The sequence below is a fragment of the Zosterops lateralis genome (assembly GCF_965231275.1).
Source record: "Zosterops lateralis genome assembly, chromosome: 19".
Lineage (NCBI taxonomy): Eukaryota > Metazoa > Chordata > Aves > Passeriformes > Zosteropidae > Zosterops > Zosterops lateralis.
The window spans coordinates 7,964,206-7,991,961 of NC_139779.1; the positions used below are offsets into that span (position 1 = coordinate 7,964,206).

Below are 27,756 nucleotides of genomic sequence, written 5' to 3' on the forward strand. Positions count from 1 at the left end.
AAAATATAACTATCCTATAACCATAGGCATATATAACTATAGCTCTATACACATATATAAATATAGCTGTGCACACATATAAATATAACTATATACATAGGGAGTCCAGCTGGCAGCTGCTGCACATTTTCACATGCTCTCTCTTGTTCCTTCCTTTCCAAAGCACCCCCACTTGAAAGGCACATCTGCCAGCAGATGGAGATCTAGGAAGAAGTGGGAATGCTGAGTAAATCTGGGGCCTTGTGTTGTCCCCTGGCACACACATGGTGGGTGTGCTCCTAACAGGAACTAAAAAATACAGCTCCAACTGGAGAATTTGAGGCCTGCAGTTGAAAGAACAGTAATCCTTCTGTTCTTCAAGCTTTAAATATAAAGCAACAACAAAGCAAATTATCAGCAAAGTGATCCCATGCTCCAAGACCTTTGCCTTCCCTTCCATGGGTGCCAGTTGTCCAGCATTAATTACTGTAAAGCCTGGCAGGACCTGCAGGAATGTCCTGCTTGTGGCACACACACCTTCCCCAATTCAGGAAGGGCTTTATTCCCTCAGCCTTGTCAAGGCTGGTGCCAAGACCCTACAGAAAACTCAAGGTGTGATGGAGAGCACAAACAAGAGGCTCAATTTTTTTTTTTTTTTTTTTGTAAATGACCCTAATTCGGGGCAATATGGGGATATTTCCAGTGTCTGGTCAAGAAAGTGAACACACACCCCTAAGTCCCCACAGCAGCTCTGGGAATGGCACCCAGGAGAGTCTCTCAGCAGAGACATTCACATCTAAGGCAACTGCAGCCCTTGTTCTTTCTCTGTACTGACAAAGACACTTCGTTCCTTCCTTAAATGTTTCTAACTGATGGGTGTTATGAGCTGAATTATTAACTAGCCCCATTATCTGGAATCTACAAACACCCCTTTGAAGTGAGCAACTGCTCTTCAAACTCCACCACCAGCACTTGGGTGCACAGCTGGGAGGGAAAGAGCTTCCTACAAGGCTGAAGGTGGCACCAACTTTGGCTCTAAAATGTATCCAGAGGGCTCCTGGTGTCCTCTTATGTCTGTCTAATCTGTGGACATTTAAGTTACTTTTTTTCATTACTAGATTAGATTGTTTGGCCTCAGATGTTCTGCTGCTGTTTTTTCTCAGGTGTTACAGCAGAGATATCAGCAGGCTGGTATAAAATTTATTTTATGATTTGAGATTAAATATTTGGACTTCTATATCAGCTTCATCAGTTTGGTGAGTTTTTTCCCAGTTATTTCCAAAGTCATCTCATTATTCAGGGTTTCCTTTAGAGCACTGTCATGCTCAGCAAACACATCTGTGGACATTAGCTCCAAATTGTGACATCCAGGTTTCTGGCAACTCCCAGAACTTCATGTTTTAATTACTAATTTAATTAATACCTTTTCCATGGAAGAGGAATTAGTGTAAGCATCTCTGCAGAAGTGTGTTGGTAAGAGCACTGAGACGCTGTACAAGTGTAATATTTTAACTGTAATATTTGAGGATTCACACTGCCACCAATAACTAAACTATTCCTATCTCCCCTTTCTTTACTAGACTCAAAGTAGTTTTCTTGGCAATCTCTAAAAAAAGGTCAAATATCTTTTTTACCAAGGGAGAGGAAATTGGTCCCGCTAGGTTTTGCAGCTCAATCTGTCCCTTCTAGAGATTCAGTCAGATGCCGAGTTCCTGAATATTCCTGATCACACTAATGTTCTTCTTAAAAAACCTAACAAAACAAAACCTAACAAAACCTAACAAAATGTAGGAGCATCTGTAGACAGCAGGGAGAAGGAACTCTGCAGACCTGAGATATTCTAGAAACACGTGGTTTTATTGCAAGGGTCGTGGATAAAAAGGGCTTTGCCTTCGGCCACCAGCCTGGGCTGGAGGGAACCCCAAAGAGAGAGGGAGAGAGAGAGAGAGGGTGTGAGGTGGGGGAGGTAAAAAAGCTAAGAGGGGTAAGAGAGGTAAGAGAGTGAGCACCTTATTACAATACATTACATCTCTTTTTGTGTTGAATATTCTAATTTACAGTGACCAACCGGTGCAAGATACAAAACCTACAAATTTTGCATGCAGTTTATAGAACTACTATATTACCATATCATGCTACATTCTAAACTCTAAAGACTACTTTTCTTATCGACTTTTTCCCTGATGCCTTGGCAGGGTGGAGAGGGGGTCCTTTTGTTTTCTGTCCTTCAACCTGACTCCAGGTAATCACCGTCTTCCTGCCTGCCATGATCACATCTCAAAGCTGCCCTTCATTTCTATTTCACTCACAGGTTTTACATCTCCAGTATTTCTTACCAGGCAATCATATCCACAAGCCCTTCCTGTCCCATCTTTCCCAACAATAAAACCTAACAAAACCAAACCAAACCAAACCAAACCAAACGGAAGGAGGGAAGGCCAAAGGTCACTCAGTATTTCCCTGTAATCACTTCATCATAAAATAATAACTATTCTTTTCCACTCCAAAAGGGCATCTAAGCTGATGTAAACACTGAGTGGATGTGTTATATAATACATTTCTAGCTCAGGATTGAGGGTGCCAGCTTGAAACTCAAGCTCTTACAAAATTAAGCAAAACACGGAGTCAAAAAAGTGGAACACAAGAAGTTAGAGTACATGTCCTCACAGTCTGAACATTGTCCTCAGCCATCAAACTGGCCAGAAGAAATAAGCCAGAATCCCAGAATGGGTCAGGCTGAAAGGGACCACAGAGGGTCACTGGTGCCAGGTCCCTGCTCAGGCAGGGCCATCCGAGAGCACAGGGCACAGGATTGTGTCCAGAGGGCTCTGGAATATCTCCTGTCCCTGTGTGCAGGGAGGGCAGAGCAGGGCCCAGGCTCTGCTCCAGGGCCCAGCAGTGGCACCAGAGCCACGGGCAGGGACTGAGCCCAGCAATTCCCCCTGCACAGGAGGCACAACTTCTGCCCTGGGCAGTGCCCAGCCCTCAACAGGCTGCCCAGGGAGGGGCTGGAGTCTCCTCAGCGGGGATATTCCAGAGCCCTCTGGACACAATCCTGTGCCCTGTGCTCTGGGATGGCCCTGCCTCAGCAGGGACCTGGCACCAGATGTGTCCCACTCACAAGTCCTACCAGTGTGGTTCCTTCCAACCCTACTAATTCTGTGATTCTGTGAGTTTATTCAGTGTTAAATATATATACACACATATATAAAATATGTCTATCATATTAATAGAATTACATATGCATTATTTGACAGTGTTATATAACAATATTTCTAAAGACCTGTGTGAATATAGTAACTGAATACTCCAAGATAGTTTGGGAAGAGGAGAAGAGTTAGAGAAAGGGTATTTCTGAAATAAAAGAAAGAATCTGTCTAACCAAAAGGCTGATAGTCCCTGAATTGCTTTTCAACACAGAATAAGCTCCAGTCATTGAGCCAGCTTGTGTCCAGGATCACCATCAGCTTTCTCACCAGTTACCCAAGACATAGGACCTCAAAACCAAACCATCTCTCCCCAAAACAGGGGGCTCACACCCCTGATCCTTCAGTTCTCAGCAAGGAAATTTGGACCCCACACTCCAAACACCTTCAGCAACAGAAAAAATGTCCAGTATCTGAAGGAGCCAACAGGAAAGATGGAGAGAGAATCTCGACGAGGGATGGAGGGACAGTATGAGGGGGAATTGCTTCCCACTGCCAGAGGGCAGGGATAGATGGGATATTAGGAACTAATCCTTGGCTGTGAGGGTGGAGAGGCCCTGGCCCAGAGAAGCTGTGGGTGCCCCATCTCTGGCAGTGTCCAAGGCCAGGCTGGACAAGGCTTGGAGCAGCCTGGGATAGCGGAATGGTGTCCCTGCCTATGGCAGGGGTGAGATCAGATGAGCTTTAAGAACCCATCCTGTGATGTAGTTCTGGAGCTGCAGCTCAGGAGCTGTCAGAGCTGGTGGTGTTTGGGGCTGGCCAGCACTGCACACAGGGAAGGGGTGCCGAGGGAGATCCCACCAGCTCCAGCCCCAGCACAGGGACGAGTCCTCTCCTGGAGCCTGTGTTTGGTGCCGTGTCAGGGACACCCAGCACGGCCCCACTGCACAGGGCACTCCAAACCTTGTGTACAAGAACAGCAGGCACAGGTACACAAAGTGCGATTGCAACTTGTCAGGCACCACCAAACATAAACCAGTGAGGATGCTTTATAGCAATCAAATGTTACTAAATTACTATTCCACAGAAAACAGAATCTTATCGTCTGTTTATCAGAAACAATCTGACCATTTATCTAAATTTTTAATGAAAATCTTTGCCTTCAGTGTCAAATCTCAAAATATCTTCTATATAGGATTAATAGGACTTTTAAAAGCTTCCACTTCACCATCATGAATTCATCTGCACTCAATTACCTGCCAATAACATTTTCTTCCTGTTCAAGGGTTTGTCCACGTCTACAGGGGAATGACTCCCAAGGATGCTTTTGCCATTACAGAGTAGGTCTGAACGCTGCTGAAATGTTCCCTGATCACAAACTGACAGGGCACAGTCACCTCCAATGTCTTTTTTCTTCAGTAGAATTCATATAGATCAAACAGCCTTCAAAGCAGAAAGAAGGAGGAGTTTCAAAACCAGCAAGTCCTACCCAAGGAAAACCATGAATCCCATTTTAACAACCAGTGTCTGTACTCCTTCTTCTGGAAATAAATCAGAGTTAAAGGACATTGGAAAGGTAATTTCTTTTGACAAAGATGAGTCATATAAATATGATGAAGAGAAACTCAGGTATACTTAAAATACACGTTTATTTTGGAAGACATCTAGGTATGAAGGATTAGTCCTTAGTGCCTGATTATCTTCAGACTTTCTGGCTGAGGTAATTATTAATAAAAAGCTAATTTCATAGATGAATTAATGAAAACAGGAAGCCACAGGATCACCTACTAGGGGAGTCAAATCCTGCTGTGGCCTATGCAGATGTGGCAGCCTGCAGACAGCCATCACCAGTGGAGTGGGGGAAAGGGAGGAGAAAAGCTGGAATTTGAGAAGTTAAGCAAAGCCTTTCCATTAAAGGCAAGCCATCTTTATATTTTTGTGATCTGGGTTTAAACGTAGTTCCTTTCATTTAAATTTTTTTTCAGCTGTATTTTTTAAACCATGAACAAGATGTTTCACTTTTGCTCCATTGGTTGAGTATTGTCTCATGCAGCCAGGATTTTAGGTAAGATCCTGGTTCCCAATTCAACTGTCCAGGGATGGATGAGCTAATCCTGCCAAAACCAAACCAATAAGCCCATCCACACTGCAACTTCTTCTGCCTCTTCTCAGGGACCTCAGATTGCATCTGCTGTAACACAGGTCATCTTCTGGGATGCAATACAGGATATCACATGCATTTCAAACTGGAAAAAGTTCCCAAAGTGCAATTTAAACCCTTTCAGTTTTGCTAGATAGGACAAACAAGAATGGGACAGGGGCAGCAGTGAAACAATGAAGGGGGACAAAAGATGGAGAAGTCAGGACTGATGGTTTGCTGGTCCCTTAAGCTCAAGAGGAAAAATGGTCAAATTTAGCCAAAGTGGTGAAAGGGAAGATGGGAATTTCATTGGCAACCAGCCCTTTTCATCGACTGCCATGGCTAAACCAAAAGCTTTGGAGTAATTTTCTATCCCAAACATCCATTCTGAGATAAGTTTTGTGATTGTGACTCCCATCACTCTTATCCTTAAGTCCTGGCTGAAAAAGAAACTCATGATGAAAGTGAAGAGGACAAAGCTGGACTGGGTGAAAAATAAATATTGGAATATCAGTGGCCTGACTGGCTGCTGGCTATTCCCATCCTTACACCAACACGTTATCCTAGCCATAGCCTGGCCTAGTTGGATATGGTTGGATAAACTTGGATAAGCTTATATTTAAATAAATAAATAAATAAATAATGAACAAAATACAAAGGTTGATATTTGCAAGGCAGGAAACTGGATGATCAAGTTTGGGTAGGTCAAACCTTTTTCAACACACATAAGCATAACTTGCTTTGCTTGTCCTTTGTGAGGGGGAGAAAAAAGGATAAGCATTATGCTGTAGTAGAAAAGGAAACTCTTGCATTTTTACTTCAGATCTTTTGATATCTGATAAGACAGGCCCTCCAAGTAAGGAGCACTTTCCACTGGAATGATATAAAGCCTTTAGAGTAAGCCCTGTAGTTCTCTTTAATAAGGCCTTGGAGGTGGGGCCAGTTCCAAAAGTCACCATAGTTTTTCTCATTCATCAAGTGAAACTCAGAGTTGCAAAAGGCTGTCTGGGGAAAAAAAAAAAAGGTGGAGCTATTTGACAGTCTTTTCATAATGATAAAGAATATTTTTTTGTCCAGACAAGGACATTCTTCAAAGATAAACATACATTCGTTAACTAAGATAAATTCTGGTGAAGTCAAGTAAAAAAATTTTGAAGAACAAACCACTGCACTGGTGAGGACACCCACTATGCTGCTGCCCTGGAACCTCACTTGAATTACAGAACTGCTGGTTTCATGTTCAGGGCTTCTTTGAAATAGAGATTTGTAACACATAACGCTTTCCCTTTCTCAAGTGGATCTATTTTCACATTTATAGCCTTCATTCCAGACGTGCAGAAGCCTCCAGTTCTCTCCTGCAGTCTCCCCTGCTCTCCTCTGCTCCCTGGGCTCCCCCTGGAAGGTGCTGCTGTCATGGCAGGGGAGCTGCAGAACCAGCACAGCCACTGAGGGCTGGGGGCTGAACAACCCTGTGCTGGGGCTCGAGGATCCAAACACAGGCTCCCAGAATCCCAGAATTTGTGCTCAGTTTGCAGAGTGCTATGGCTTACTTTGATTAAATATTTCAAGAGGCACAGAGTAAAATAAATTCCAGAAATGTATTTTTACCCAAGTGATTTGAAGACTGATTTCTTTATCGTTGAAAACATTTATTCTAATGTACATTATATATTCTATCTATTCTGCATATACAGTATTTATTTTATATCAATTCTAATAAATATTAAAAGTATACATTGGAAAATTGATCTACACACACGTAGAAACCCTGTAACCACAGTCTTTACCGTTGTACTATCAGCCTTTTGATTTGGCTGCTTGACTTTATCATCACAGAAAGTGGATTCACATAAGAATGTGGATTTTACTGTGAAATTAAACACTGATTTTATTCTAAAAATCAACTTTGTAGATAAGGCAGTTTTCTGTAGGTATTACTTGGTGATACACAGAGATAATTTAAAAGCAAATTTATTATTTTCAGGACAGACAGTGTTTATAATCTGCAATTATTCTGAGCGAGAGAGAAATCCTTGATGAAATCAAATTTAATCCAATCTTGTTAATCAGTAAATGGAACAAGTATAATTTGAGATGGGAAACAATTCAGATAATTAACTTGCAATGCCTGGCACTTAAATGGGATTTTACACAAGATCGTTGCTATCATAACAGAAAAGGTTTTTAATATCTCTGCCTATTGCCATTTTTAATAGGATGTTGCTGTATTTTTGTGCTGTTTGGAGAAACAAACCTGGGAGCTGAACAATACAGAAAGAGCTGGTGGCCATCATTCCAAAGCAGCAGATGTAGAAATGGCTCACATTACCCAAAAGCTAATTTCTGAGCAGCTTTATGATGAAATCATAAAATTATTGAGAACATAAATTGAGAACATTCTATGATCTGTGAACAGAACACAATTCTGGATACTGCCAAAACCCCTAAATGATAGCTGCGAATCTCTCACTGCAAGCTCCAAAGTGTGTTTGCAAATCTGAGAAACCAACAAAAGAAACCTTTGAAGGGCTCCAGTGAAGAGAAAGTAATGGCAAAGGAGAAATTTCTTGTAGCTTGTTGGAATGGATCCAGGGAAAACAAACAGATACTACAGAAAAACTCAATCTTCTAAGAAAAGAAAAGGAAAGACCTGAAGGGGAAAAGTGCTTGTGGAATAGGAGATAAGTGTGAGACATCAAATCCAGATCATATGCTATTAAAAGCTACAAGTAAAAAGTCAAAACCACTGAAGGAAGTGTTTGCTGAGGGCAGAGATATCAAAGGGGAAGGTGGCGATTCATTTCTAAGATTTCAAGATTGAATCAAGAGTCAACAAACAGACCTAGGAGACTTCACTCACATGTTCTCGTCTTGCCCTGTTAATTGGACAGAAGTTTCTAAGCTCTTTTGTCTAAGATATGGTTGATCCAGTCCTACCCAGGAGAAATTACTGGCTACAGCCCATTCTCTCACCGGCTGTTATGAAATAGCTGACAGGGAACAATGATCTCCTTTGAGGACTATGGAAACAGGGATGAATGGCATTTTATGGAATAAATCAGTATTTACTGATAAATTACAGAAAAAAACTCAAACCCACAGCCCCTTCCTTCTTCCAAACAAGACAGATCAACCTTAAAATAAATTTGGTTTGAGTCAGAAAGGAGATGTACTTGGGCCCACAGAAGCTCTGGATGGACTCTGCATCTCAGCAAGAACATACCAGGGAAGGCACATGGGTGGTGGACAGAACACTGTCCTGAAGAACAGTGAAATGGGACAGGACTCTCCATTCCAGAGAAAATGCAACTCAGGGAACTTAGACAGAAGTGTTTAAAATCTTGGGCAGTGAGAGGGACATGGCTGGAGAGCCAATCACACCAAAGCCAAGTGGAGATTGAATGCAGGAGGCCCAAAAGAGACAGGGGAAGGTGGCTCTGGGCACAACAGCCCCACGGTGAAGTCCTTGGCAGTCATCTCTGTGCCACTGTCCGCATCAGTTGGGACAAATGAATTCATGGAAATTAAATCCACCAAGGGATATTAAATACAACTTATGGTTTATTAATTCCCTCAGCCTACACTGAATCACAAAATCATTTGGATTGGAAAAGCCTCCCAGACCACAGAGTCCAAGCTGTGCCCAATCCCCACCTTGTCCCCAGCCTAGAGTGCCATGTCCAGGCCTTCCTTGGGCACCTCCAGGGATGGGGACTCCAAACCTCCCCAGGCAGCCCTTTCCCATGCTTGACCACCCTGTCAGTGAGGAAATACACTCTGTTGGAAATATTTTGGGAATGCATCAGTCCCTGCTTGCTGTGCTCCTGCCTCCTCCTGGGGCACTGCTGTCAGAATAGACAGTGAGCTTTGGGGTGGGACTTTGGTCTGACCAAGGGCAGTGTTCTTATCTGCAAAGAAGAGATCTGTTAATTAGAGATTATTCAGACATTCACTAAACCCTGCTTTCTCTAAACTAGAAAAAATTGGATTAATTGGATAGAAATAAGCATGTGAAATCTAGCTGGAGGGGTGATAACACTAACACCACATTATTACAGACACCTTCCTCTTGAGACAATATTATTTTGTGGCTCTCAGTGTTCCAGTAAAGAACAAATCAATCATCACTTTAACTGAAGGCACAAAGGCTGCAGCTTTACCAGCGACTGTATTCAGTTCCACTCTCTGGCACAGAGGCTGTTAATACTGGGAAAATCTCTTACTCTTCCATTTCAGAACTGCCACATCCAAACAGCCTGGTGGGAATGCCCCATGTCAAGTACTGAACTAAGCTCAGAACTTTTGGGGAGAGCTCTCACCAGTCCAATGCTGGGGCTGACCAAGACCCCCAGGCACTTTTCCTGGTGGGGTCTGCACTCAGGAGGGGCTCACATTGGTGCTGAGGGCTTTTCACAGGTCCCAAGGCTACCGGCAAGCTCAGGAAATCGGAAAGCCCAGAAATCCAGCCCTGGGGTCCCAGTGCAGCAAGGACATGGACCTGTTCAAGCAAGTCCAGAGGAGGCGCTAGGATGAGCAGAGGGATGGAGCAGCTGTGCTGGGAGGAAAGGTTGGAAGAGTTAGGATTGTTCAGCCTGGAGAAGAGAAGGCTTTGGGGTGACCTCATTGTGACCTTCCAGGTGCCCCCTCCCTCAGCTCCCCCAGCCTGAAGGAACCAACAAGAAAAGACGGAGAGAGATTACTTACAAAAGCCTGGAGTCACAGAACATGGGGTAATGGCTTTCCACTGCCAGAGGGCAGGGATAGATGAGATTTTGGGAAGAAATTCTTGGCTGTGAGGGTGGGGAGGCCCTGGCACAGGGTGCCCAGAGAAGCTGTGGCTGCCCCACTCCTGGAGATGTCCAAAGCCAGGCTGGACAGGGCTTGGAGCATCCTGGGGTAGTGGAAGGTGTCCCTGCCCATGTAAGAGGTGGAATGGGATGAGCTTTAAGGTCCCTTCCAAACCAACCCACTCCATGCTTTTATGGTTCTATAAAATAAATGCAGATCCAACATGACCAGCATCAGATGTGTTCCAAGCTTGAAGTAGCACGTGCTACATAATTTCTCCAAAGATCTGTTGGAAATTGAAGAAATGCCTGGATCATTTCCAGGCATTGTGGGTAGGAATAGGCATCAAAAGGGGTTATTGCCAGCTCAGCTGGGCCAAAGGACACAAGACTGACACTCTCCAGCATCTCCCATCCCACTTGAGCACACACTGTATGGGAAATACCAAGGAGGCAATTTAACACCATCCTTCCACTGGGAACTTACAAAGTCAGGTCCAAAAGTTATGCTTAAAAGGAGCTAGTTACTCATCTGGGGTCAACAGAACTCAAAGCTGTGCAGGAAATTAGGGAATGCAGCTGTGCCTGTTCCTGCCTGATCAATGAACGCTTGGGAATGGGTCTGGATACAAAATCTGCAAGCTCTGGTCCTGTATCAACCAAAGGACTGATGAAAATGAAAATTATCTCTTTACTGAAATGAAGAAAGTCACTTCAAGAAGGGAAAATGGGAGAGACAGTGTTGTCTGCACTTCAACAGCCAGGTGGGATTAATGCCTCCCTGCCACAGTCTCAGAGGTCTGGCAGCTGTCAACTCTCTGCACACTTGATGAACTAATAGGCTCATTGGAAAGAAATTAATTGTCTTCCAAAGGCATCCATCTAAGAAAGTTGGAGTGGCTCAAGCTCTGGGAGGTGCCTGTTTCTCTCCACTGACTCTCTGTGCAATCTCTGTGCAAGCCCAGGCACATCCAACTGACTATTACACATTCAGATGAATCTTAGGCAAGATGAATCCTACAACGAGTTTTACAAGTGCATTACTAATGCAGCTACTCTGCTTTTCTCAAGGGAAAATGTGGTGCTCTTCATGCTGCGTTAAAACAGATGTTTTCAGCTGCTTTTTATTTTAAGAATCCCCTTTTGGCCATGTGAATTTTAAGCCCTGCATACAAAGACAATTATTTATCTTAATGGGGGTGTATCACACAGAGCACCACAACTGCTCTGAGGTTACCACTCATCATAAAGGTGATCATGGGCAAAAGAAACCCTTGGCCACTGATGCATTTGAAGACATGACTAGACTTGCAAGGTCCGGTGCGACTTGCAACTCCCATTTCTGACACAGCCTCCTTGACTGATTTTTTGTTTTTCTCTGATAATAAAGCTTCACTGCATTTCTCTAATCCAGCCCTACCTCTAGGAAAGGTTTTGCCAATAGTAGAAAGCAAACAGAACAAAATCCTTCAAATAATTATGATCTAAGAGACCCAGGTGGGCATCTTTTCTTTTACTGCTCCCACAGTGAAAAACCCAGAGAAAACTTCTTGTTGCTGAAGTCAACAAAGAAGTTTGAACACACACACACACATATAAAGAAACCTTTTAACAAAGTTCTACTTAGAATTAATTTACTGGGACTTCAACAGTGACATGAAAAGAGTCAAGAATGAGACTGAAAATATATTCTTTAGTGCCCTCATTTAGCAAATACATATTTGCAGTATCACTTTGGAAATGAGCTAATCTTGGTGCTGTGCCCTTAAGATGTGGACACAAGAAGAAATAAGCTTTCAGCATTCTGTATGTTAGAGTGTAGAGAAGGAAGGAGAGCAGAGAGATTAAGGGATACATGAAATCACAGAAATAAAGAATGGTATGGGTTGGGAGGGATCTAGAAGCCCATCCAGTGCCACCTCTGCCGTGGTCAGGGTCACCTTCCACTGTCCCAGGCTGCTCTAAGCCCCATCCTGCCTGGCCTTGGGCACTGCCAGGGATCCAGGGGCAGCCACAGCTGCTCTGGGCACCCTGTGCCAGGGGCCCCCATCCTCACAGGGAAGAAATTTTTTTCAAGTAACTTGCTTCAGCTTCTCTTCTGAAGAACAATAATATTTCAGTGAGACTGAAAATTTTAGCAGAACCATTTTGGACAAAAGGAAAAAGTCAAGACTATTCTACTTTCTGCTTTTCAGTGCATAAAAAAAAATACAACATAAAGAAGTTAGGCAAGAAAAAAAATGTGAGCAGAACAAACTACAGATTATTCTACACAATATTTGTGACTAATCTTTTGCCTCTAAAAACATAACCTGGGAAAACATGAGACTGAGAACTTTCAACAAGTCACCAGTTCTTTATTGTCCAAATTTTGCTTAATTAAAAAAATATGTATGAATGTTAGCCTAACAGTGACTAGTTGTGGATAAATGTTTTCCTCCTCACCCTTTAATTTCAGCAGGGACTGTCTGGAAATCAGCAGGCAATGCTCAAAATCTGGAAGAAGGACAGGCACACCAAACAGAATCTTTTTGGTTTAAAGTTTTGTCTTTCATTTAGACTTCCCACTTTCTATCCAATTCTCACTTGAGATATATGCACAACACAGCATTGCAGGAATATTTCTGAAAGTATCACTTTTAACTCTCTTTTTAACAAGCAAGTGCAGAAATTCTTTTCATACCTGATGGACCCGAGTCCTGCACTGAGCATGTACAGGGTTGGAGAACGGAAGCATCAGTGGGCTGAGCCCATTGTTGAAGCAGCCAGAGTGGGAACTCATTTATCTGGAAAAGTCTGAGAATCCTCCTGCCTCTGGAGTGAAGTTGTTAAGTAAAAGCATGGAAAGAAAGAGCCCTGGTGATGAAAGTGGCCTGAGTCTGCAGTGCTGCAGGGGATACAGGAGAAAGTGAAATGAGTGTTGGGGAGAGGACTTTTCCCAGACAGTGAAAGGCAGCACGAGGAGCTGAGGCTCCACAAAGTTTTGGAGGAGTGGGAGCAAGACCACCTTTGCTGCAGCCCAGCTGCCCCAGAACCAGGCTGTGTCCCCACCCTGAGCACATGGTGCTGCTGCAGTGGCAGGAGGGCAGTGCTAGTCCACCTCTGTGCAGTGCTCAGTCTCCTCCAACCTCAGCAACAAGTCACCAGTGCTCAGAAATGCACTTGAAATCTCAGTGTGCAGGAGCCACTAAAACAAGGCAGTCATACCAAAAGTGCTGTGTATTAAACCTGACAATATGGTAAAAAATCCATGGAAATCACAAAGCCAGGCTTTACCAGAACTCTAGTGCTAGCAGCTCCTGGACAACTTGGAGAAGAGCAATGTCCAAATCCTCCAGGTGACCCTGAAAGCACTTTATGACAAGGCATTTTGTCAAGAATAAAAATTTGAAGTCAACTTTTTTCTCCTGTCAGATCAACTAGTTCAGTTTAGACAAAAACTTTGCCATTTTGTAATTTCGTAGATATTCTCTTTATTTTTTTCTCTTAGCTTCCTCTCTTGTTGATTATTTCATTAAATTAGCTCATAAGCTGTGATGGTTTGATTCCTATTAGAGGCTGTAGTGAATTTGTTCAGACATTGACAGCAACAGCCAGGATCCCTGTATTCACTGAATTCCTACAAACACACCTGCATTTGTGCCTTTTCCGCAGAGATGTCCCATGCCAAGTACAAATTTCAGGATAGTTTACACCAAAATGGTTCATCCAGCAGCCAGGCTTTCTCACCCTGAGGTTCCCAATTCTCACTCTAAAGGAATTTTTAAAAATACCCTCACATTTACCTCTTTCTGTCCTCTGACAGGCCAAGTTGGACAGGTACAACCTGGTCTAGTGGAAGGTGTCTCTGCCCATGGGAGAGGGGTGGAATTGGATGGGCTTTAAGGTTCCTTTCATCCCAAACCATTCCATGATTCTATGATGGGAACTAACTCAAGATGGACAACTTAGAGTCATCATTCTGCAAGTTCACATTAAATCATTAAAAATCACTAAATACATACAACTTGGCCCTGAAAATCCATCAAGAATTAACATTTAGGACTGATTATTTCCTGCTCAGAAAGAGCAGAAAGTAAGTATTTTTATTTCAATCAGTATTTTTCCCATATATTTACAGAGAATGACCAGACATCTGAGAATTCCCTTGTTTATAGTTTACTTTTGGATAGGGAAATTATGATTGTCAAGTCTTAACATATCAACAAGACACCATCCAGCCAAGCTAGGAAGCACAGTTGCAGGACAGTTGTTGTTCCTGGATGTTTAACAGAGTTCCGTGTTGCAAGACATTTGGAACAGACTGACATTTTGCAAACAAAAATATCTTTTATCTCTCAAATTACCTCACATTTACAGCAAAGCCATGCGAAATCATCAGGACAGGGATTTATCAGCCTGTCAGAACTCGGCTGTGCATGAAATCCAGTTTGCCTTGTTCTGTCTTTCTAGAAACTGAGACTCCAAGGACGAAAGCTCCCTAAAACTGCATCCCATACAAAGAAAGGCCAAAAAAAATCAAAAGGCTGTGTCGTAGTGTTTGCTCTACCACTGCCCTGCAGTGCATCAGTCTGAGCAGGCTGCACTGAAGAAGTCTCTAATGACTCATCTTCGTCTTAACAATGTTAAATCTTAACTTAAATTCTTCCTAACTTGGTGTTGAGGTGAGTTTCTTCCCTTGTCAAAGTTTTGGTTTCTTGGTATTACAGGTGAAGTCCCACATATACCACATAAACCTCAGGAATCCGATGGCAATTCCTGCTCTTAAACAGTAAGAAAAAAAAAAAAAAAAAAAAAAAAAGGGATTGGGATACCCTGAGCTGTCCTAAAGGCAGATGGTGCTGCAGGAAGCAGGGCGATGGTGTCAGAGCAGCACACGGGGCTGTAAGGGACGGGCAGACTGACCCGGGAAACAGCACACCCACCTCCATGGAGAACAATCCTTTCCCTATCCTGGGTACACTGAGCAGCCACCAGAGCAGCTGTCCCCTCCTTCCCTCAGCTCCCCCGGCCCTCACAGCCCCGCCATGGCCCCCAGGTCACATCGCTCCTGCCGTGTGTCCGGCCGGGGCCCGGGAGTGGCGCCCGGAAATGGGAGCTCCAGTCTGATGAGGAGCAGCTGAGGGAGCTGGGAAAGGGGCTCAGCCTGGAGAAAAGGAGGCTCAGGGGGGACCCTGTGGCTCTGCACAACTCCCTGACAGGAGGGGACAGCCGGGGGGTCGGGCTCTGCTCCCAGGGTGTCGTGGTTTGGAAAGCAAAACGAGTGAGAGGCTCCAAGTCAGAAATATAATTTAATAAGAAGAAAGGTAAAAAGGTAAAAATGAAATAAAATAAATGCAATAACACAAAGGACCACTGACAGAGTCAGAATACAACCTGAGCAGGGTGGTGGGAGCAGTCCAGGTGAGGGGCTCTTCCTGAAGCAGTGATCCCACAGAAAGGTCTGGGAGCTCTGCTCCTCTGGGAATCCAGTGGGTCAGGGCTGCTTGTCCTGTCCCAAATCCCAGATTCTCTCCAGGTGGGAATGCTTGGCTCCTCCCCCTGGGCGGAGCATCTCCCAATGGGATGAGGAGTGTGAAGTGGGTCCTTGGTGGCCCATTAAACAGAGAGAGCTCCTGGAGGGAGTTCCCTGTGAGTCCTGGGCAAGGCATTGATGGGCCATGAGCAGAAGAGCCCAACACTGGAGTACTGCCCCACTTGGTTTCAACAGTTCATGAAGATGGTGATAGAATAAATACTTTGTGTACATCCCACACTACAACCCAGGACACAGGGAACAGGGACAGGAGGAGAGGGAATGGCATCAGGCTGGGCCAGGGAAGGCTCAGGGTGGATTTTGGGAAATTTCTCACTGAAAGGATAGTCTAGCCCTGGCACTGCTGCCCAGGGCAGTGCTGGGAGTCCCCATCTCTGGAGGAGTTTAACAGCCCTGTGGATGTGGCACTTGGGAACATGGGTTAATGGTGTCCTTGGCAGTGCTGGAGAATGGTTGGACTTGGCAACCTCAGAGGGTTTTTCGAACCTTAATTATTCTGTGATTCTAAAGCTGCATGAACAGCCTAAGCTCATTGAGACTGAAGCTTTGCACTGCTTTGGGCAACTTTTTTTTTGTTTCAAAGTATAATAATTTTAAACATACTGGAGGCTGCATGTAGCATCTTTCATCTAGAGACAATTGTTTTATCTAAGGACACACAGAGATACCTGAAGTCCCATAAACAAATGGCAGCACCCGAAGTTCACTTTCACAGAAGCTCAAGATCTTGGGAGAGAAATGTGTGACCTATCACTGAAAATGGACTGGACAGACACTCACACACCTGAGAAAGCTCAGAAATCCTTCCTGCTTGTGTCTCTCACTTTGAACTGTCTCCTGCACAGCACTCTCAAGGTTGACAAAGCCACAAGTCATCTTCCTCTTCTTCCTCCACACAACTGGCCGTTTCAGCGTTATCCATTAACACACCTGAGTAACCCCAGCCTTCGCCAGCCTGACCTGGCTTCTCACTACACAGAAATGTGTGTTTATTTTGTTCAGTGGCTGCTGAGATAGCGTGGCACATCACACGCAGCCCCAGTTGTTAATTCACCAAGGATTCCTGGCAGTTGGTGCATGGATAGGGAAGGCTTTGATGTCCCTGTTTGTGCTGGGCTCAGACCCATTTCAGCAGGTATCGATTACCTCAGGTTGAACGTGTTGGCAGCGATGGCTTTATGTTCCTGTAGTGATAACACTTTCCTCCATGCTTAATAACCAGGGAAGTTCAGTACCCCTCACTGGGGTAGCCAGGCTGATGTGACACTAGCCACAAGTGTCCCAGGAGCTTGTTACTTAATAAATATTACTTATAAATAATGATCTATCCTTTAAATGTGCATGGGGGAATTCTGCTGTAGTATTTTCCCTGCTAGGGATAAGATGCAAAGAGGTCACACCCACGTCCCAGCAGTCAGCCTTCCTCTGCCTCTCTAGATGACATTGGAACTTGCTAGAGACGAAAGTTAATAATAAATGGATTTTTCTTGTAAAAATGCTGCTCATGACTAATATTGAGCAGTGTTGCTGTGGTAGAGTACACACCACAGCTGGGACCAGCCCCTCCAGTCCAGGGTCCTGCCATGGGCAGTGCCAGTGTGACCACCCTGTCACACCTGTGGTGGCTGTAGTGGGTATCAGGTCAGACCCCAGCCAGACATGGTTAACGTGACTGACCACAGCTCAGACTGGACCGGGCAGAGCCTTGCCGAGGGTCAGTGGAGTCTCATCCTCAGGTCAGCAGTCAGGGATCCTGAGGTTCAGTACATGCCTGAGAAGGAATTCCTCAAAGCTGAGCCCTCATTTTATTGGGGCAGTGACTGCACATTCCATAGAGAGGCTACCCCTCTAAACTCTTCATAATTCTCACGTCAGTCGAGTAGTACCAATTCCATTTCACATCACAAATCTGTATCCAAGTGTTGGCAGGGCTATAATTTCACCAATTTATCTGGTTTCTAGAAAGAATCTCATTTAAATACCTTCTTTGTCTCAGTTTTACAACCTCCAGCAAAAGCAGCCTCCTGAGTTGACCTTGTGTCACTGTGAGGAACAATGATTCACATTACAATGTGACAAACTGTCTTGTTCTCCACATTTCTGATATGAGGCCTTTAGGTATCACCTGCCTGACAGGAACACCTGAGCCGAACTGAGGGAGTAGTTTACCAGGGATCTGCTGAATTTCAACATCCCTGGATCCTTGAATTGAGGACAGGCTTACCAGGAGATTCTCTCTAGCTCCATCACAAACTATGAACTGACCTGCAGCACCATCCAGCTGACAAAGCACAACTCTCCCACTCACCATCCTGCACAGAGGAACCACCCACACATACACCTGGAATAGGTGCTAAGAAAATGTCAGTGAGGAGTGAGGGGATCATAGAATCAAGGAATGGTTTGGTTGGAAGGACCTTGAAGCTCATCCAGCTCACCCCCTACCATGGACAGGGAAACCTTCCCCTATTCCAGGTTGCTCCAAGCCCCATCCAGCCTGGCCTTGAACACTTTCAGAGATCCAGGGGCAGCTACAGCTCCTCTAGGCACCTTCTCCTAGGGTCTTCCCACACTCTCATGAAACAACTCCTTCCCAATATCCTTGCCCTGTGGCAGTAGGAAGCCATTCTGTGTCCTCTCCCTCCATTCCTTGTCACAAGTCACTCTCCAGCTCTCCTGCAGATCCTTTAGACACTGGGAGGGGCTCTAAAGTCACCCTGGAGTCTTCTCCAGGTGAACAATTTCAGCTCTCTCACCCTTTCCTCATAGCAGGGAATCCTGCCTAACAATGGTTCCTTAGAAAGAAAACAACTTCTCCCTGAGTCCTTAGAGGTGAGGCTGGAAGGCCCTGGTTATCCTGGGAAGGACATACTCCAGGTTTGTTTGGAAGAGGGCAGAGGTGTCCTGTGCCCCACCTGTGATTCTGATTGTGAGAAGGGATATTAAATCCCTAATACACCTTTATGGGAAAAGATGGTGAGTAACAGCAGCCTGAAACCCTCTGGACAAGCAGAACTCCCCACAGAGGAAAGAAGGGGCCAAACCCAGCAGCACTAATATAGAGATTTTATTTTGACTGTATTGAGTTGTACAGCACATTTTGTTTGTCACAATGTCATTGAACTGATTGGAGAGTTTTTGGCCAGCACATTGTGATGCTGAAACTCAAAAGAGCTAAAAGCAGTTTGGACTAATGGCCTGAATGGGAGGGCCAGCAGTACCTGGTTTCTGGCTTCCTCATCACTTGCAGTCATTCCAACATGTGCATAACAGGAGCAAATCCAGTTTCATCTGCCAGGCCAATGGTCACGCTTCCATGTCCTGCAATGACTGCAAGGTACAAGGCAGGGGAGAATCTGAAGCAAGGTGCCTTCTCTTCCCAGAGCCATGTTGGTTGTTCCCAGTATGGAAAAGAAGCAGAGTCTAAGTAAGTACAGGGTCTTCAGAGGATGAGCTTCACTCACGAATTTACAAAACCAGAGGCTGACAAGTCAAAGTGCAGGAAACAGTCCTTATTTAATTCCTTCTGATGGAGATGACAAACCATTACCAAAAGATCTGGGAGATCACAATAGTGTCAAGTCCTTTGCCTTGCTAGCAGACCAATGTCCTCACAGGTCCTCCCTGCCACATACCGAGCTCCATCTCAGCTCCTGAAGTGCAGAATATATTGGAAAGAAAATCTACATTTCTGCAAGGAAATCCTCTACTTTCAAACTCTTCTGAGTTTGAAATTCCTGACTAGTATCCACAGATGCCTTACAGAGGAGGCAGAATGGATGCTCCCCGAGGGACCTAGGGATTACAAGCCCACAGAAGCCCACTTTATAAACTTTTCTTCCTTTCTAAACCCAGTTTCTTGTCCTTAGGATGAGTTGGGATTCCTGCTCTCTAGTTTAAAGGAAAAGCAGAGAGGCAATTACAAGTTGGCAACTCTGAACTTTGACCACTGTACAGGAGACAAAAAAAAGAAGTCAAATGCAAGAGGCATTTAAGGTAGCACTGGGGCAAGTCAGAGAGATTGTTTCCACCACTGAACAGATGCCACATGTCATGACTACTACTGCAGCTTGGCTGTACATCCTAAAGTGAAAAGCACAGACTGTAGTGTCCATGTCAGCCAGTGTCCTTCCCCACCCCCATTTTGGTATCAATGCTTCATTCTCCCTTCTTCGGGTTACATTAAGTGCACAGAAATATATAGCAGCATTTGGACTGAAACCCTCACATACACCAGACAGCACATTCCAGGAGGTAAAACAACACGTTATGGCCTATACCTTCAAGGTATCAAGTTTTCAGGATAAAGAGCAGTAGGAAGTGGAGAGCTGAGGGCAGAAAAGGGGAGGAGGAGCAACACAGGAACACAAGTTCTGTTTCCATGCCAGGTGAGGACCAAGGTGCCATTCCTGTGTTAGCACCAGGCTGTGACACGACCGCAGACAAAGCAAACGGGCAGAGCAGAAGTGAAAAGCCAATCTCCCATCTCCCCATGGTGCTGGGGGCAGGGACAAAGTCCAGTGCGACACCGATCCCAGCGTAGCCTGAAAACGGGCATGATCCGCTCAGCCCTTTTCAGCTGGAATGAATTTCTCTTCAGAGGCCAAGAGAAAATCTGTTAGTGATGGCTAATAAGTCTTGTTCACCAAGCTGATAGCAAATCACACTCACGGAAAGAGAATCTACAGATCTCCTCCAGGCTGAGGCCCTTCCAACACCCGCGGGAGCTTGCCCTCTTCCTTCTTACACAGCAGCCTGTCTTTGGAGGGGGAGGTGGTTCTAAACATGCCTTTCTATTGCTTTGGGGGGACTTTGCACAGGCAAGAGCTGTGAAAACATTGCTTTCCAGCCCACAAAAGGAAGAAGGTGTGATCCTCTCTTAGCCTTAGGCCATCAGGCCTACAACACATGGGCCCACTGGCTCCGGGGCAGGGACACAGCAAACTCTGATCTGAGCTCCTCTGCTCCAGCCCGGCAGTGAGGCTGCTGCAGACAGTGCATTCCAGCTTGGTGTTCAAGTGTTGCACCAAAGGCCTTCACAGTTACCCTGGAGGCAGAGTCACCCTTCAAACCCACAAGAGAAAAGGCTGGGCTTAGACAGGTCCCTTGTCTGGCATTCAGCTGGAAGCTGTGGCAATGGGTTTCTTCATATGTTGGCTCATGAGCTCCCTGGCACGAGACACTTGGATATGGTCATAACAGGAGTTACAAACGAGGACAGGGTCATACAACTGCTGATCAGGGATGGGCAGCTTCAGATGGCAGCAGGTAGCACAGAACACATTCCCACAGTTCCTGTCAAGGAGCAAAAAAAACAGTGAGAAGAGAGCTGGGACCACCACAGCAGAACCTGAGCAAGCACAAAGGGTCCAGGTCAGGCCAAAGCACCAGCCTGACTGAGGATTGTAAATGTGTTTCTTATACTGTGGTCAGCAGTGCAAGCAAACTGCTGGTGTGGACAGGGACTCATTGCTGTCCCATAGAGGAATCAAAGGCCTTGGAAAAACAGAAACAAGAACCATGTAGAATGAATCTCTGCAGGGAACTGATGAGGCCTGGCATGTAGTGGAAAAACCAAAAACCTTCTACTGGGAGCTGGAGGGAACAGACCTGGCAAAGGGCATTTTGTGACACCAGGCTGAGGAGAGGAGGGGCCAAGAGCACTGACACTTTTACCTGCAGTGGTGCCTCCGTTTGGCCAGCCAGAATTCACAGTCGCAGTTGAAGCAGTGTGAGGCCATGTGGTCTGGGACCCACCGCGTGACCTAGGGCAGACAGCAGTCAGCTCCTGTTTGTGATCACCCAGTGACAGCTCTGGGCAGGCTGGGGGTGGCTTTGGGCACACCTCGCAGTGAGCCTACCCCACCCGAGCCAGCAGCAGCAGAGCATGTGTCAATGGTACGGGAGGCTGTTCACTGCCTCACTTCCAGACCACTCTCTGCTGCTGGGCCCACCCATGTTAGCTGCAAAAAACACTCCCTCCCACTGCATCACAGCTCCATGATAGGACACACACCTCAGTCTCCTTCTTATCCACAGGCTCCCAGCTTGCTTCTGACAAACAGTCCTCACTGTGGTCAGAACAGAAATCCTCTGTGTCACTGCCATCTGATTCCTTCAGACACGTCTGCAAAACGAGATCATGTCACCAATCCCCTCTGCTGCTGGGCACACACTCAGGGCATGCCCTGCTCCACACTCTGTGCTGAGGGGCACCTGGGTGGCTCGCAAGCCCCCAGACATGGGGCAAAGCATCCATGATTTTGTAGTAGTTTTGTCCTCGAGCAGCAGAGGTATCTCTGGGTGGATGAGGACATGGCCAGGACAAGGACATGACTGACAGAGGAACAATCTTTCCCACCCCCTCCCAAAGGGATAGAGAGCTGTGGGCTGGAGAGGGAGGTGTGCAGGATACAGGGACCTGGCACGGGGTGTGAGCGGCCTGTACTCACAAAGTCATCCTCGTAGTCCATGGGGGGCTCGGTCGGAGGGGCACAGAAGTGGCGAATGTCCAGGCGCAGCTGCAGCTCCCGCACCTGCCGGCGCAGCTGCTCCACCTCCTGCTTGTAGCTGGCCTCGATCTGCCGCAGCCGGTGCTGGATCACGTCCGTGGGGAAGGGCAGCCCGTCGTCGTCCAGGTAGAGAGGAGGCACAGGAGAAGGACATTTTGGTGGCACGTGCTTGGGACCAGAGGCTTGCTTCAGGTAGCAGGGCAGCCACAAACGGCTGGGCTTCCCGAAATATGTGTTCACATGGCCAGTGCAGGCCGAGGGCTTCCCACTTTCCCTGCCAGACCATGGGCCGCTGAGGCACAGGCCTGGGGCCCGCAGGGGTTTACTGCTCAGCCTCTTGCTGCAGCAGCCATAGGAGAGAGGGTGTCTGGGTGTGGGCTCCCCATTGGGGAGTGATGTCACCATGCCTTGAAAACTGTCCCAGTTGGATCCCAGGAAGGAGAATTCGCTGCTTTGGCTCTGGGAAATGGTCTTGCGCCATTGCTCCAGCAGGAACCTCCCTGGCCGGCCAGGCTCCTCAAAGGGCATGCTCTGGCCAGCATCACCTCTGCCCTTGTCTGCATCTGGGCATGGGATATCCAGGGCAGGGCCTGAGATGTCCTGAGAAGGGGTGCCTGGTGCCAGGGACTCCTGGCTGGGAATGTCTTGGCGGGTGATAATTCTTTTGGGACAGCCTCCTCTGTTGGACACCATGCCACCAGACTTCAAAGGTTCCTGGGGACAGATTTCCAAATGCTTTCCAGAACTTGTGGAAACCTTGTCACCATTTTCCTGTCTGGAAGGATTTGGATCTGGACCTGTGCCATCCAGTTCCTCCGTGAGTGTTCCATTTCCCTCTTCCACCTCCACAGGGACACTGCTGGCAGGCACAGCAGCCTGGTTGCCCAGCTGCCTGCTTGGCCCTTTGTGCTCAGCACAGCTGCTGTCTTGCAGAGGAGGGTTCTCCTTCTTCTCCTCTCTGGGCCGTGCCTCTCCTGTGGCCACTGCAGCACCTTCAGCCTCCTCAGTACTGGTATGCCGGGCTTCCAAGCCCACCCGAACCTCCTGACAGTGGTTGTTCAGGTTGGGGTCACTGGATGTGCGGGTCAGAGGGCTGCTGGAGTCACAGGCTGAGAGCAGGTCATCCACAGATCTTGTCTTTGGTAATCTAGAACCCAAAAGCAAAGCAAATATCACAATAACCCCCCTGAAACTCCCTTGGTTTCCATCAAAACAGATGAGGGCAGGGAAATATTCCCCATTACAGTTCCAGGAGTGGCTGGAGAGGGGCAGTGCAGCTGCAGGAGCTGAAATGCACAACACCACAGTGTGGCCTCCTGCCTTTGAGGTGCAGCAGGGACCTCAACTTCTCTGAGTGGCTGGGGCACTGCTATAGAGCTCTTGTTCCCACATGGAAGATGAGAACAACAACAGGGAAACTACAAGAAACTACAAGAAGACAGGAAGATCTGCGTGTATGCAACACCCTGAGCCTGAAACTCTACGCTCTCACCTGTCCAAACACCTGCCACTGAAGTCCTGGCTCTGAGATCCAGGGGGCATGTAGATGTCCATGTCCTCCTGTCCCAGAGGATGTGGTGAAGAGGCCGGGAGGTACACAGCTGTCCAGAGGTGCAGGGCACGCACGTGGCACACAGGATGCAGCACCTGCAACACCACCATGTCAGAACCCAACGCTATGGAAAGCCCTCCAGACCCCTCCCCTGTGCCTGCCAGGGGAAAAGCCTGGAAAGCAGGGCCAGGAGCTCTACTGACCTGCTCGGATCCAGGCATATAGAGCAGGTTGTGGAAGTTCTTGTTGCCGGCCCGCAGCAGGGACCACACGGAGCACGTGCGCTTGTAGATGTTGTGCATCTCGCGCTCACAGGGGCTGTTCCCCAGGAAGGTCCCGTAGAGGCAGGAATATGTGTGCTGCACCAGCTTCACCTGTGGCACGGAGGGAGAGCCACACTCAGAGCCACGGGGAAAAGGGGGCTCTTGCCTACAGGGGGCACATCTTCCCCTCCTCTGGGATGGCTCATGCACTGCCTACCCTGGGTGACCTCAATGCTGTCCTTGCCTCCACACTGGGCAGGACAGGGATCACTTAAATTGAAGGGAAGGCAACACTCAATTGATACCAAATCCATCCCTCTGGAACGAAATTACTCTCTAGAACCCTCTCCTGCATTTTTGGTACGACAGAGATTAATTTTTTTCCCTTATTTTTTTCAAATGTTTCAGACCCATATAGCTCTGAGATATGCAAATCAAACCAGTGCTACTGCTGGCATCTGAATTCTCTGGGCTGGAAAAGGACTGGAGAAAGGATTCAGAAAAACCAGAGTATATAAACCCTCCACCGCCCCTTCATGGGAGAACAGTTTTAAACTAAAAGAAACCAGATTTAGATGGGATGTTAGGGACAGATTGTTCCCTGTGAGAGTGGTGAGGCCCTGGACCAGGCTGTCCAGAGAAGCTGTGGCTGTCCCATCCCTGAAAGTGACCAAGGCCAGGTTGGACAGAGCAATCTGGAGTAGTGAAAGGTGTCCCTGCCCACAGCAGGGACATTTAAATTCCCTTCCAACCCAAACCATTCTGGGATTCTATGACCACATCACAATCTCCCAGGTTCTGCAGACCTCTTCTCTTTCAACTCCAGTACTGTATAACATCATGATCTTCCACCTGTCTATGTTCACATGTATGCACATGTATTTCTTACCAGAAAAGCTTCATTAAATTCAAAGAGGCAGGGAAATTGCTTCAGAAGCTGATGAACAGCATCCAACCACTGGAGAAAAACTGGACACTGCTCATTCTGATCTTCCACCTTTTCCTGGTGTCCACAGCGATCCCCAAACTTGTGACCAAAATCCAGCCAGTCCGATTCAACGAGCACCTGGAAGCCCTGTGAATAAAACAAGGAACAATTGCAGAGACTTTGCTGAAGACACGTGGCAGGACAAAGCAAGCTCCATCCATCAGGAAAGGCTGGGAAGGAGGCTGCTGCAGTACTTGGTCTGGGAGCAAAGCTCACCCGGGTTGGAGGTTTCCAGACACAAACAGTTGTTATATCTATGCAGTAACTAGCTCAGAGAATTTAGAGTAGGGAAGCAGCTGAACTTTGAGCACAAGATGGTATTTCCCACAGCACTTCCCTGGGCTGGGCAGAGGAGTGAGGAACAGTTCACCCAAAACAGGCAGGAAGAAAACAGGGAAAACTCAACACCTACCACAACATCTCAGAAACACCACTAAGCTTATTCCCAAATGCAATCCTGCTCCTTTCCACAGGGATTCCAAGACAAAAGCTGCCTTTGAACAGACACTAACTGCAGCAGGGCACAATTCTACCTCCATGGTCCTGTAGTAAGGGTCCAGGAGAATCTTTGCCAGTGCCACAATCTGTGGAGTCCTGTCCCAGCCGTCAGAGCAGTGAACCAGCACCGGACGCCCTTCTCTGTCCACGGCACTAGAGACCAGCACTGCTGCCTTCAGCATGACAGACAGGTGCTGCAGCCACTTGGTGCTCTCCAGGGCTGAAAGCCAGCTGCAAGGGGAAAAAGGCAAGAAAATTGGTTGCATAGCTGTCCCCTGAAGGAAAAAATAAAGTACATTTTAACTTCAGTTTTCTTGGAGTCCTCAGTGAAAATCAGTCTTTTTAAAAACATGTCCCAGAAGAGCCAGACAGCCTAGAAAAAGGGCAAAGAATCCAACCACAAATTTAATATTTCTCAAACACAGCCACATTTTAGAAACCTCCAGAGGACACACACAACCAAGTGACACTGAGACAGTGCCACAATCCCTGCTGGATTAAAGGATCAAAATTAGCAGCATTCAAGCTAAGCGCTTTCCCATCCCTCTATTTTCTCAGGTAGAAACGTGGGATATAAAAAGGCAAAAGGAGTGAAACTCCCCGAGGTCACTGACAGATATGGCATCAAACTCAGCTACAGAAAAGTCACTCACTTGCTGGGGTCTGGCACTTGACTGCAGACAGCACGCAGGTACTGGAAGCTGTTCCGGATAGAGTGGATGTTGGCCATGCCCATGAACACGACTTCACAGTTGGGGTAATACTCTGATACGAGAGACAGAAACATTTAGAGAGAGCTACAGCAGCTACAGAACATTCTGAACTGGAAGGGACCCACCAGGGTCATTGAATCCAGCTCTGCTGCTACTGCCTCCATACCCCAGTGTGTTGACCCTCACGCACCAGTTCATGGAGTCAATAAGGTTGGGAAAAACCTCCAAGATCATTGAGTACAACCATTTCCCAGCACTGCCAAGGCCACCAGTAACCCATGTCCCCAAGTGCCACATCCACAGGGCTGTTAAACCCCTCCAGAGATGGGGACTCCCAACATTGCCCTGGGCAGCTGTGCCAGGGCCTGACAACCCTTAAATGAAGAATTTTTCTCCCATATCCAACCTAAATCTCCCCTGCCACAGCTTGAGGCCATTTCCAGTCATCCTGTGCCTTGTTCTCTGGGAGCAGAGCCCAACCCCCTTGGCTGCTGCCTCCAGTCAGAGAGTTGTGCAAAGCCAGAAGGCCCCCCCAGAGCCTCCTTTTCTCCAGGCTGAGCTCCTCTAGCTCCCCCAGACAATCATGGTGCTCCAGACCCTTCCCTAGATCTTGGTCTTTCTTGTCCTGATGGGCACAAAACTGACCCCAGGATCGGAGGTGCCTCAGCAGTGGCCAGATAAGGGGGATGGTCACCGCTCTGTGAGCACACACAGCTGGTACAGCTCAGATGTCATTGACCCATTGCTCACCTGGGCACACCTAGGCCCATGTTCAGCTGCTGCCAACCACCACTCCCAGGTCCTTTTCCACCTGGCAGCTTTCCAGCCACTCTGCCCCAGCCCAGAACATTCCAGTGGGGCTGTTGTGACCCAAATGCAGGACCCAGAACTTGGCCCTATTGAACCTCATCCAGTTGGCCTTGGCCTGTTGATCCAGCCTGTCCAGATCCCTGTTTGGGAACATGCTCCCAGAGACCAAGTGCCAAAATATTGCCCCAATCCCTAGCTGTGCCCTAGGAGCCACTGCCAGGCCCAAGAGGAAGATGATCTGGGATGTTCTTGCCCTTGGTACCTTCGCATTCGCAGCCACCTCCTTTGGCCCTGTTGGCCACGGCTGCCGTGTAGGACCTGGCATCGAGGATCAGCAGCTTTTGAGGGGTTCCCGCATTCTCCACGCCCGAACACGCTGTCAAGGACGAGTCTGCAGGGACACACAGGGCATGAGGTCCTGGCACCTCCCTCCCTCCCTCCCTCCCTCCACCCCAGTGCCACCGTGAGTAAGCCCAGAGAGCCACCCACACACCACAGTCATGGCACGATGGGGCCCAGGTTCTCCCCCTGGACACAGGGCAAAGTAAAGCCCTGCCCTGGGATAGCCCTGACAGTCCCTCTGTGGTGTCTCCTGTTCAGGAGGGCTGGCAGGAGCCGTCTCACCGAAGTCGGTGTCGCAGGGCTCGCTGCCATCGCTGCTCCCGGTGTGCGGCGCGGCGCCCGATGTCCTCGCTCCGGGGTTCAAGGCACAGGCTTTGGCAATGGATGTCACCAGGTACTCGTCGTCAGCGTTCCGCCAGCCCCACCAGCTGATCTCGGGCTGGCTGCAGCGTGCGATCACCGCCCCGTTGCGCACGTGTCTGCAGGGACA

General features: G+C 47.2%; 1 protein-coding gene across 3 annotated transcripts in view; it reads right to left on the reverse strand.

Annotated features, from left to right (window-relative positions):
• Window positions 1-18,640: 18,640 nt before the first annotated feature.
• The window catches only part of MTMR4 (myotubularin related protein 4), a 61,859-nt gene continuing 52,743 nt past the window's right edge, over window positions 18,641-27,756 (reverse strand). For all 3 annotated transcript variants that reach the window (XM_083875342.1, XM_083875343.1, XM_083875344.1), the window contains exons 9-19: window positions 27,549-27,745; window positions 27,187-27,315; window positions 26,055-26,166; window positions 25,437-25,632; window positions 24,805-24,990; window positions 23,856-24,026; window positions 23,593-23,747; window positions 22,041-23,247; window positions 21,605-21,715; window positions 21,265-21,353; window positions 18,641-20,883 (exon numbers count right to left, since the gene is read on the reverse strand). In XM_083875342.1, coding sequence (XP_083731468.1) covers window positions 20,706-20,883; window positions 21,265-21,353; window positions 21,605-21,715; window positions 22,041-23,247; window positions 23,593-23,747; window positions 23,856-24,026; window positions 24,805-24,990; window positions 25,437-25,632; window positions 26,055-26,166; window positions 27,187-27,315; window positions 27,549-27,745 — 2,731 coding nt within the window. In that variant the 3' untranslated portion in view covers window positions 18,641-20,705. The remainder of the gene's footprint in view (window positions 20,884-21,264; window positions 21,354-21,604; window positions 21,716-22,040; window positions 23,248-23,592; window positions 23,748-23,855; window positions 24,027-24,804; window positions 24,991-25,436; window positions 25,633-26,054; window positions 26,167-27,186; window positions 27,316-27,548; window positions 27,746-27,756) is intronic.